This window comes from Zeugodacus cucurbitae, chromosome 4 (genome assembly GCF_028554725.1).
Source record: "Zeugodacus cucurbitae isolate PBARC_wt_2022May chromosome 4, idZeuCucr1.2, whole genome shotgun sequence".
NCBI lineage: Eukaryota > Metazoa > Arthropoda > Insecta > Diptera > Tephritidae > Zeugodacus > Zeugodacus cucurbitae.
Genome location: NC_071669.1, coordinates 9,543,411 through 9,556,226, shown reverse-complemented (window position 1 = coordinate 9,556,226; position 12,816 = coordinate 9,543,411). Strand labels below are relative to the sequence as shown.

The window sequence follows — 12,816 nt, the reverse complement described above, 5'->3', positions numbered from 1 at the left end:
TATATTTTCTATTTACCAATAAATATTTTAAAAATTCTAAAAGCCATAATGCAATTGGCCTCAAAATCCCTTTTCAAATTTCTTTACGTCAGAAATATTGAAATACCAATGTCATTCATAATTTTTTTTGAAAACGTTTGAGAATCGGAAACGAGCACAACTTATGAGCATATGTTGTAGTTGACCTCGAAACCCCTTTCTTTATTATTTAGGAAAGTAATGCCATATTGCAAGTAATTAAATATTATATATATAAGTAAACACCAATACAAATACCAATGCCAATATCAATACTAATATCAATACCAATACCAATACTAATACAAATAGCAACACCAATAGCAATAGTAATACCAATATCAAAACAAATACTTATACTAATACCAATGCAAATAGCAGTACTAGTACCAGTACAAATACAAATACCAATAGCAATAGGAATAGCAATAGCAATACCAATACTAATAGCAGTACTAGTACCAGTACCATTACCATTACAACTACCAATACAAATACAAATACATATATTCATAATCAAAAAACACGACCTGTTCTTATATTTCATTCAATGAATTAAAAATAGGCCAACATTTCTCTATAAAAGCGCCGTTAAACATGCCATATTTTGCACAATGGGTGGCCTAAATAAACGAAATCTGCAACAAACTTAAGAACCAAATTTATTTGGGCATGAGTAAATGTACTGAAGTGTTAATGACAGCTGATCCAATTACTTTAAATACAATTTCAATCTGTTTATCTATATATTTACACTTAAATATGAATATATTAAACGAGCGGTATTTAAATGCCTTCTTATGTTTATATAAATGAAGACCCCCACTAGTTGGATCTACTATTTCACAGCGGGTTAATATTTTAGCATGAAATTGCTCACTCAACGGCTGAAACTACCGCCTGTGATGTGATGACTCAATCGTCAAAAATTGTTTGGAAATATATTTGGATGAGGTAGTATGAATTTCGATTAGGTAAATAGATTGTGAGGAGAAAAAAAAATGAATAATGAATAGAAAGGTAAATAATTTCGGAAGAATCATAAAGTCCAAAGTTCAATTTGTATATATAATAAGCCTCGCTGAGAAAGCCTTATTATCAGAAGAAGAATTTTGAACGAGCTGTTGTAGTAGTTCCATTGAAATATCGAATACAGATATAAAAGTGTTGTAGGATATTTAGAGAAATGATATTGTCGAGGTAACATTCTCTGATCCAGACATAATTGTAGGTGATTTCCGGAACCCCTAATTTTTCAAAATAAATTTTAGTGATCACCTGAAGATATCCCTATTTAACATATAAATAGCCGTATTTGCAAATCTCGTTTGCTTCTTAGAAGGAGAAAATTGGAAGATGGACTTCTTCTACGAGAGTCTTTTTGCAGTTCGTATAGATCATCTTTCTCTGACCTCAGTAGTTTTTGGTTTCTTAATTAAATTATATAATCCAAACTATAAAATCAGTTCATCATATCGAAGTCATATAACTTCCATAAATAACGACTGATCGGAACATATGTTATCAGTTTACAATTGTTACGACGAGATTAATTTAAAGTAGTATTGAAAACATTTCTAAGAGATCGTCCCTTTTCATAGAATTGAACGAAGTTTCACTTATATTAGATCAAACTATAATGCGACTACTATTAAGTGAGAACTAATGGCAAGGGCAATCTGAGAGAACATGTTTGACAGCTTTATTGGAGTTTAAATAAATAATTTAATAATAGAACACAAGCTAATTTCGAGCTTTTTTAGCATATTACAATGCTAGATTACTTTGAAAATCGTTAGATCACTCTAAAAGTCGGATCACCGCGCCTTCTTTTGTCTTACAAAACCATTTCCACCTCCTTCCTAAACCGCTGCTGGCGTGCAGATTTGCTTCCGTTTCGGCATTTTTTCATTCATCTCATTTTATTTTTGAATTCCAACAGTAAACATGCTATTTTACAGTATTTACATACGCACATCTATAAGTAAAAATCTATAATTAAACCAAAAATTTTGGGTTATTTCTAAATATTCCATTCACATTTCCTCGCTCTCTCCACGTGCCAACACACTCTTCCACTAGCCCTTGCGCTGTTATTACGCGCCGCTTTGTACGAAAGTGAATTGGTGTCGATATATTTGTTAGGTGAAAATTGATAACGACCCAAATACACGCCCACTTTAGGCATTAGTAACACGTTTAGAATTTTCCAGTGCCGATCGCAAAACTCACACGTCAATCATAAGTGTAAGTAGCGAGCGGCGTTGATGCGCAGGGTGAGCGTGAATAACGCTGACGGATGAACGAACGGGCGCACTAACGGACGTTGTAGTTCATAACTGTTGAATTATGTGCGCTTTTCAATTTCAGAATTTTCACACAATTTCCATTTGCGCAAGCAGCAAATATAAAAATTCAAAAAAAAGATAATGCAAAACACGAAGCAAACAGGTAAAACACCGCAAAAGTGCTGCGAATCGCATGAAATCGATGATTTTGCGTAGATAAAGTGAAAGTTCAATAATAAAAAGTAAAGCGAATGCGGCGAGAGAATAGTGAAATGAAGGCAAAAAAGATTTTTTTTTGTATTTAGATGCTTTTGAAATCTACTTAAGACAAGTTAAGCATGAAATGGTTGTTAATAAAAAAGTGAAATTAATAGTGAAATTCAAAAAAAAAAAAAATAGTGAAATTGGTGAAAAAATAGTGAAATTGTTGAAAATATCAGTGAAATGAGAAAAAATGTTGATAGAAAGAGAACTAAGACTCTCATTTCGCTTTCAATTGAATTGAGTACTGAAGGTTAATAAATTTTATTAAATGCATTTCTCAATTGAATTTCCATGCAGATAAATCCCTCATTTCACACATTCACTTCTACATTTCCAACCCCACAACCAGTAAAAGTGTGCATCCAAGCACTTCATATGATTTCATTATGTCTTTTTGCACTTCATTACACCGTCATTTCGCTTGCACCCACATTTGTTTTATTTCTTTATCGATTTTTTATTAGTTTACATTTTTATTTTATTTCATTTCATTTCATTCCATAATGTTGACATAGTTGGTCTTGTACCAATTAACTGGAAAACTGCATTAGCTCATATCCTAGTTTTTATGAGGGCGTCGCTGACAAGGTGAAATGGCAAAAAATGTGCATTCATGCTACACACGGCATTTGTTGTTGAATGTAGAAAGGGGAGAGTAGATATGTAGGTATTAAATTACAAGGATCTAGGTCAGCGATGGTCAATTAAGCAATTATATTACATTTATATGGAAATATTCTATGGCAGTGAGCACTTAATTGTGGAGACCAGTACTTTTGCGACTCAGAAATTAAATTATTATTAAATAAAAAATATATATCTCGAGTGAGTTTAGTGCTTGAACTAATTCTGAAGCTTAATTCAATAAGTTTGAGTACCCCTGTAAAGATTTTTATTGATTTATATAAAGATTCTAAAATATTAGGTTGGCAAATATCTCCCTTCCGCTTCTTTGTTATTTATTCAATGCTTTATAAAAAGTGTTACAGTGGCCGGATTTAGTTCAAATATGCGCCATTTCGTTCGATAATCTGTTTCCATCTAGACGGCAACTTCATAATACCACCTCGTAGAAGGCCCACTTCTTATTTGCGAAGAACTCGGTCAGCCACTTTTCATAAGCCTCTTCTGAGTTCAACTTTACGCCATCAAAGGCGTTCGCCATGGACAGGAACAGGTTGTAATAACTTAGCGCTATATCCAGGCTATATGGTGGATGTGATAAAACCTCTCATCCGAGCTCCCGTAGCTTCGGACGAGTCATCAACGAAGTGTGTGGTCTGGCGTTGTCCTGGTGGAACACTACACCTTTCATGTAGGCCAATTCTGGACGCTTCTGGTCGATCGTTTGCTTCAAGCGGTTCAATTGTTCGCAGTAGTTGGTAGAATTAAGCGTCTGACCATATGGGAGCAGTTCATAGTGGATGATTCCCCTCCAATCCCACCAAACACACAGCAAAACCTTCCTGGCCGTCATGGTGTCGTTTTCATCCGTTCTGAATCGTCGAAATTCCAAAGACAAAAAGGCGGATATTTGCCAACCTAATATTTGCTCGTTAATAGTGCTATCCCTAAGGGATCTCATATTTATTTACATAAAATCATCATTTAGTTCAAAAGCACATCTCGAGATCTATGGGTCCAAATGGTCTCAGCGACTGTGACCATCGAATTCTAGTGAAGGTATACTGGAATACATTGTTAAAGATATCGTCCGGTATCGTTTTCTATCTGACTTCAAAAATTAGGTTTGGATTTTTGCTTTGATTTTCTTTCTAAGAAGTTTGCTAAAGCTTCGTCCCATATTACTGCTCCGAATAATAGGGTTTACGTTCGCTAGTCGATTTTTTTTAGTTTTTAACCCGATCTGGGCTTATAAACCATTCAGAAAGTTTCATGATCACCCTGATATACTTGAACCATACTTATAGTATCTGTTTTGGTATAAGATAGGATTATTAACAATATATATCCAGATCATACTTGAGTTCTAATCGAACCTTCCTTCAGTGCACTTAATGAAACGTACTGGGAAGTAAACGAGCCTTTGTACTCCTTTCCATAGATCTTATAACCAGTCATAAAAGAGGCCAAATCTCTAATCTTTCTCATGGTGGTCTATTTGTACAACTATCTGGTTCGAAGAAGCGTACTCGCATACAAAACCTACAGCATGTTCATCATGGCATTTCTGAGAGCCATCTGTTGTACTAAGACGTTGAGAGCCGGAAGTATTCGTATGCACCAAAGCCCTGAGTTGAGATTGTCCTATATTTGATATAAAAATGTAGGGAATTCGTATCGGCGCGAACCGGAATTACGCATGAAATTCGTTAAGATGACGTCAGCAAAAGTATAATCACTTGTTTTCAAAAATTTTGAAATACATCGAAAGCTCTCTTTTGAGCTTTCACAAACAATAGATGATTTTTGTCTTCCTTGACTCTCCAAAAGCTCCAAATATTATGCTTTAGATGCTTTATTGCGTTTTTTGGATGCATGAGCTTTAAAAAAGCTTAGAAGAAATATGGTATTTCAGCAACTTCGAGCTTTCGAGAAATTTTATGCTATGAAAGCTTTATTTTGCTCCGGTGAACGGCCGAGCCAATCGAATGGGGCTCTAAATTGAAGTGAGACTCTAAAGCAGGTTTCAAAATCATTTCCTTCGGGAAGAAGAATTCTTATCTTACAAAAATTTCATTGATTCTTCTGTACCTGCCAATCTCTACTAATTTTTTAAATCTTCGCTTCTCGACCAACTGTAGTGTGCAATGGAAATTTACTCCGTGCCGTCCATGCAATTTGATTGATGTGGGTGGCAACAATGGTGGCAACATTTAAGTGCTGCTGACACAAATCATACACAAGCCAAACACATATGCACTTTCACATGCAAATTAAACACAAACACACACACTTAAACTATTTACAATATTGTCTACATAAGCAGAAAAGAAAGAAAAGTAAGCTCATTTGAAGCATGAAAAATGGCGACAATGAAGTAGACATATGCAAATGAGACCAAAACTGGGTGGCATGCAGGCGGATAGGTCTTTGTGTGCTTTTGCACACATAGAAGAGGGAGCTCTGAAGAAAGTATGAGCGAAAATTGCAAACAGAAAGATATTTACTCTTCATTGAATGTGTGTGTGTGTAAGCTGCACCATTGAACCGTTGAGTGCCATCTGCTAGGGGTTAATTGAAAAAAAAAAATAAATTATTATGTCAATAGGTCACATGTAGACAATTGGAAATTTAGACCCGATGTAAATAAAAAAAAATATATAGTATAAATTGCAATATGTTGAGTGTCAATGCGCGTGCTACTACTGCTTGCACAATGCCTGCCAATGTGGCAGTAATGTGTGCCAGTGTGTATAAAAGCCATCTGTTCGTTTGCTCATTGAAAGTGTCGGCAGCATATTGCATGTGCTATCAATGTGTCTACAATTTAGAATGGCTTGTCAAATACACAATTGCAGTAGGCTTGGCAGGCAGGCTTTTGTCCTTACGGCCTCTCATAGCAACCTAAATTTAGTTTGACATTTGCTTTGTTACAAGTATACCGTTATCGAAAATAGACATTTAAATTGGAAAGTAGCAATTGGAAAATGTGATAATTTTTTTAAGATTTATTTGAGGTTATTTAGTGTTGGCATAGTTTGAAGAGATTATTTGTAGTTTTTATTTTATGGCTAATTTCGGTCAAGTATTTAGCAAGGGTTTAAATATATACATGTATGTATATCTATCTAGATCCGCTTAAAAATATGTACATATATATTTTTGAAAATCGGGTAACCCAAATTGATTCGAAGCCAAGCCATGAAATCCAGCGCAGAATCATTATTTCCAACAGGTGCGGCTTTGGACTGGGAAGACAATTGAAAAGTAAAGTCCTCTCTCGACGAACCAAAATCAAACTCTACAAGTCCCTCACCATTCGACGTGGATGACGACGACATCCGATGAGACGGCAGTGAGAATTTTCAAGAGAAAGGGTTTGCGAAAGATTTATGGTTCTGTGAACATTGGCAACCTCGCATACCGCACACGTTGGACGATGCACCGATGTGCTGTACGAGTTATACGACGACAAAGACATAGTTCAGCGAATAAAGAGACAGCGGCTACGCTGGCAATGTTATGTTGGTCGAATGGACGAAAGCACTCCAGTAGTGTTCAATGCAGTACCCGCTGATGGAAGCCGATGAAGAAGAAGACCTCAACTCCTAGCTGAACTGGCTTAAATAAAACCTCTCCAACATCTCGGTAAAAATGAAGAATCCGCGACAAGTGATTGACTTACTGCAATCACTGTGGCTCTTCTTTGATAAATTGACATGACGGAGGACCTCGAACCAAGTGAGGTGCGAAAAAGGAATAAAGATGGACAATTCTTATAAGAATTCTAGTGAAGACTTGGTTCCTAAAGTCTATTGTACATTCCACATAAGTTATGTAGAGATCATTTATGAGGTCTAGCACATGAAAAAAGTCGAGATTGGAGGAAAATGGCGACAGTTAACTGAACTCGGTAGGAAAGTCATTGCATTACTCGAGTATGATACAATCCAAATAGTAACGACACGGCTAAAAGTAATAAAGCCGCCAAAATCAAACAACCTTTGGCTAGGCTGTTGACAGACTGTTCTATCGAAGGTGATCGGAACCCCAGATTATGAAATAATATGAATAATAATCTGAGAGCTAAATCTCTAACATCGTCATGGAACCCACTAGCTCTTTAGACGACTTTGATCAGCTTCTTAGGTTACTGAAAGAGATAATTGGCTGGGCATTGTTTTAAAATATAAAGTCTTGAATCTAATCTAGGGACATCGAAATAATCAGTTTTAATATCGTTTATCCGAGTACTGAAAGTTTACATCGGTTGGGGGACTCTATAGAAAAATGTATGAATATATACTCGTTAACTTTCGTTAAATATGGGAATCTGCAATTTCTAAGCGATCCCAAGTAAAATCTCCATCTAGTGGTACCTATTGAAAAGAGAGGGATTGGAAATACCAATAGGGGAATTAACTAACATTCTCACAACAGTCGGGTCTACGTAACCATTCGGCGAACACTGCTTAAGAATGTCAGCATGGCAGCATTCTACAAAATATTGAAGACTTGTTTATACCTTCTAATAAAAATATTATCAAATTTCATTAACTAATCCATTACACAATTTCATATTTTCCAGCTACTGAACGTTTCACAAAAACACACTAGTAAATCTCAAACCACACTTTAAATAACAAAAGTCCGCACAAACACAACAGCATGTCGGCGGCAACCACATACACACGCCTGCGTAACTTGGGCGCGAGCACGAGCAACAAAATGGCACCCAACACCTCATTATTCTTTGATAAGAAAGCCATCAATAACGATGCCACAACATACACATTGAAACTCGGCGGCGCCGGCGGTGCCGCACGCCTCAACGGCACGGCCAACGGTAAAAGTGGCGGACACAGCGTCGGCTCCAGTGAGTCCTCAGATCCGCTAGAATCCGACTGCAGCGAAGAGGAGGAGGAAGAGGAGGCGCCACAACGTGTGGTGGACGATGAAGCGCGACGAAAAGCGCGCACAAATAACGCAGTGCATGAGGAGGAGGATGACGATGAAGACGAGGAAGATGATGATGAGGAGCTCGATGAGGAAGATGATGATCCCGAGGAGGAGGAAGAGGATGAACCCGATGAGGAGGATGATGGCAATGAGACTGATGACGAGGGTGATGATGATGAGACAGATGACAGCAGCAGCGTGGAAACAGCGAAAGGTGTACGCAAATATCATCTGGATGATTTTCAAATAATCAAGACTGTGGGTGAGTAAACAAATTTAATTTTAGCTAATTATAAAGATTGTATGTTGTTAATGTCGCATATAAAAGCCAATTTAAGAACTGACTGATATGATTTGCCAGCGCCGCAACGCCACACATGTGTTGCTGCCATTTAACGGCAATATTTATTGGTAGCGTCAGACAACAAATTTAATTTTTTGTTGCGCGAAAAATGAACATGAATCATTGTGGCCGAAGATGAAAGAAAATAAATCGGCTTATTCACAGCGTGCGCCGTTGCTGCTTGAGCGTAAGTGGCAACAACAAAGTGTTTCGCCTGCTTCTTCGTTTTCCATTTCGTTTGCGCGTTTTCCTTTTGCAAGCGTTTTATAGTGTTTATTTGAATTTGGAGTTGGTGGCGTGTGTTGAACTCGTTGATTGGTCCAGCTAATAATGAACGATTCTCCCTAAACGCATTGTGACTCATGATCACTGAACGACTGACGTGATGCGGCGAGCGAGTGGTTGCTTGCGGGTGTGCAAGATCGTTTACATTGAGGGTTAATAAAAAAGGAAATCGTACGCATTTCAAAATCGGTTCAGATTAATAGCGCGCAAGTATCGAAAAAAAAAGTAAAATTGAAAAAATATATTTTCTAAAAAAATTTTGAAACAAAATTCAAAAAAGTTTTTTACAAGAAGTTTTGAAAATAAGTTTGAAAAACAATTTTTGAAAAATAGTTTTGCAAAAAAAGATTCGAAAAAAAAATAGTTTTGAAACTACTTAAAAAAAGTTTAAACATTTTTAAAAACAATTTTGAAAGAAATTATAAAAAAGGTTTCGAAAACAATTTTTGAAAAATATTTTTTTTAAAAACAGTTTTGAAAATATTAAAAAAAAAACTGAAAAAAGTTTTGGAAACAATTTTTGAAAATTTGATTAGAAAAAAAAGTTTTGAAAATTATTTAAAAAAAAATTAAAAAGTTTTAAACAATTTTGAAAGAAATAAAAATAAGTTTCAAAAGCAATTTTTGAAATATAATTTTGAAAAATAACTTTTTTAAAAGCAGTTTTGAAAATAATAAAAAGAAAAATGAAGAAAGTTTTGAAAACAATTCTTGAAAACTAGTTTTGCAAAAAAAGGTTAGAAAAAAAAGTTTTGAAAATTATTTAAAAAAATATTTGAAAAGTTTGAAAACAATTTTGAAAAAAATTAGAAAAAAAAGTTTTGAAAGCAATTTTTGAAATATAATTTTTGAATAATTATTTTTAAAGAAAAATTTGGGAAAACGCTTCAAAAACAATTTTGAAAAGAAGAATTAAAAAAAAATATTTCGAAAACAATTTTCAAAAAAAAAAATTATAACTGATTTTGAAAAAAAAAGTTTTGAAACAGTTTTTGAAAAAAAGAGTTTCGAAAACATTTTTTGAAAAATAAAATTTTGAAAGAAATTAAAATAAACAACAAAAAATCGCAATAAATCTTACTTTCCTCCAAACAACCGAAATTCACTGCGAAGTTTAGCCAAACAATCGATCTGTTTTTTGTTGTTTTTACCCATTATTTATATGCTTAGTTAGTCCACTAACTCATCATGCGGCTTTCCTGTCTTTCTTGCCTTTTTTGTGTGTCTCTCCTGCCAATCCCGCATCACCTGTCTGCCCCGCTATGCTGTTGCCTGTCGAGTCACTCGTTCATTGATCACGAGCGCGTGGCTCATGGCGTGATACGCTTTTATTGTTGTTATTCTTGTTGTTGTTGTTTCCTCAAACTCGGTAATCTGGAGAACGTTTATGTTTCGCCAGCATTTGGCTTGCTGATTTTTATCAATCGACGCTAGTGAATTTATGAAATATACAACGTTGATAATACAACAACAACAACAACAATCGCCATTATTGTATTTCCTACCTCGCGCTCCGAGTTTTACTTGCTAAACTTTTTTTTTGATTTTTTTTTTTTTTTTCTTTTTGCTGGGAAAACACCGTTTCTAGCGCAATTTGTAAATATTTGCAGTCAAATTCGTGTTTACTTGTAAATTTGTGTGTGTGTGTGCGTGTGGCAGCAGCTTTGTTTACATTTACATTTTTTTCTGGGTTTCGTAGTGTTTTTGTTCTGCTGGACAGTTAGTTAGTTAGTTGGTCGTTTGCTTAGACCCGCCGGCTAGTGCGTCGTCTCAATGGTCGATTGGCGACGCAACATCCGCGCCAGCCGCAATTGTGCAAATCGTATTGCGGTCATTATGGCTGTTTGACCGTCACGTAGCACATGGGCACTGACCTACTGGCTGGCGGCGGTGTTGTTGGCTTTTGTGGTGTACAAACATGCATATGTACTTGTATTTATTGGGAAATTCAGTGATAAATGAAAAGCTTACACTATTAAATGCAATACTATATGCATGAAATATTTGTAAATACATATGTATATATGTATGCATAAATAACGGGTTTTATGGGAACATTTTTGATTAACTGAAGCGGTGAACTTCCTTTCGTCTCTTTTCCTATTTAAGATGCATATCCCATCCTTTGGTTCCTTCGTGAATGAAATTGCAACTGACGATCGCTCCTTTGGGATTGGTCCTTTATGGAAGTGAATGGAGAATGTCCTGTCCTCTTTATTCCCTTTAGAACCTTACCCCATCATTCCAATCTCCTGCGTTGTTTCTTTGTGTAACTCGGTTAAAAACCTGAAACCATACAGTTACTTTTACGTTAGACAAGACAACAGATGTTAGTGAAGTCGTCTCATAGACTGTATTATAATTGGTATTTCGGTATGAAATTTCTATAGACTTGGCGATTATAAGAGAACCAAGAATCCTCAGAGCTCAACAAGAAGAAAGAAACTCAGGATCATCTTTGGTTAATATTTGTATTTTGGGACGATTTGAAGCACTTGAGAATGTGCTTTCACTATTCACTAGCCTTTACTTCTAAATTTCAGTCTAAAAAGAGATATATAATACTCTACTTTCAAGACTTGCCTAAAAAAACAGTTTTAGAACTATGAAGTGTAATTTGGGTGCTAAGGACTTGGCTTGTTTTGGATCAGGAGAGATTTCGTTTTCTCTCCGGCCAGTAACAAGGCTTTTTTGAGAGATTTTGATTGCGAAATCGACTCAGAAGAGATTAACGGGAGGGAAGAATATGTCAGACAATTCAAAGATTATGCTTTCCAAAAGTTCGGAAACTAAATCTGTACCAAATTGTTTATCGGAGTTTGGGAGTTCGAAACAGCATCTGTTCAAACAATGACAACTCTTGCGAAGGTACCGCCAAGTCTAAGCTCGTTCCTACTACAGAGAGTTCTAAGTAACCGCAATGAATTAGATCAACGCGAGGGAAGTATCTAAATATGTCAGAACATTCGAAGATTATGCTTTCGAAAAGTTTGTACCATCTGTCTATCGGAATTTGGGGGTTCGAAAAGATAGTCTCTTCGAACACTGACAACTCTAGCGTAGGAACCGAACAAGTCTAAGCTCGTTCTTGCTACAGTCAGTTCTAAGTAGACGGAATGAATGATTTCAACTGGCCTGTCACTTCTGCAGTATTCTACAAATCTCAAGGTGAATGTTTTAAGTTCCTACGACTACAATTAAGTCTGAGAGTAAAATTATTCGAGGAGACCAATTAAAAACCTTAGATTCCCCAAAGTTTGGGTTAAAAATACGTGGTATTTCGGGTTTCCTTTTTCCATGTTATTATTAACTGTGACCCATTTCCAAACCACATTCATATTATACCGAGTTTAATGAAAGTACTGCAACATAATTGCAAACATTCACTTGTGCAATAACAACATTAAAATCGCCAGGCAGTTAAAACACTGTTAATTAACTCGCTTGCAGCTGAGATTTCATCACCGACGAAGAAATGAAGATTTGTCGCCTCATTTATTTCGTGCTGCACACAAACAACAAACACAAGAAAAAAAGAGTAGCAAATGAAATGAAATCACTATAAAATGCAATCACTGAGACGGGCAATTTTAATAGACCACAAATGACAACTGTGCGAATGCAGTTAACTGCAAGCAAAATTTATCGTTTTTATTGCTGTTGTTGGTTTTTAGTTGTTAGCCAAAGCGCCAAGCGCCAAGAGCTTTGATGGTAGATTGTGAAAGACCAGCACATAGTATATATGGTTGTATATATGGTAGATAAATAACCGCATTTAAGTGATGATGCAGTTGCAAATAAATTGCAACGCAACAGGCAGACGTTCAATCAGTTGTGGACCAATGTTTATAAGTACTAGTGTATATATATATCTAGGTGACAAACTGCGAATGTGGCAAAGCAACAGCTGTTGATGTCAACCACTGACGCCACGGGAACTTACTTGAGGGGTTATTTTGTTAGATGTGTAGTTTTCTATTAGTGCATTAGGGTGGTACAAAAAAAAAATATTTTTTTTTTATTTGAAAAAATAAA

The 12,816-nt window shown here is 35.8% G+C and overlaps 1 protein-coding gene across 3 annotated transcripts in view; it reads left to right on the top strand.

Annotated features, from left to right (window-relative positions):
- The window catches only part of LOC105209112 (cAMP-dependent protein kinase catalytic subunit 3), a 69,796-nt gene that overhangs the window by 13,805 nt on the left and 43,175 nt on the right, over positions 1-12,816 (top strand). For all 3 annotated transcript variants that reach the window (XM_054229002.1, XM_054229003.1, XM_011179310.3), the window contains exon 2: positions 7,783-8,415. In XM_054229002.1, coding sequence (XP_054084977.1) covers positions 7,863-8,415 — 553 coding nt within the window. In that variant the 5' untranslated portion in view covers positions 7,783-7,862. The remainder of the gene's footprint in view (positions 1-7,782; positions 8,416-12,816) is intronic.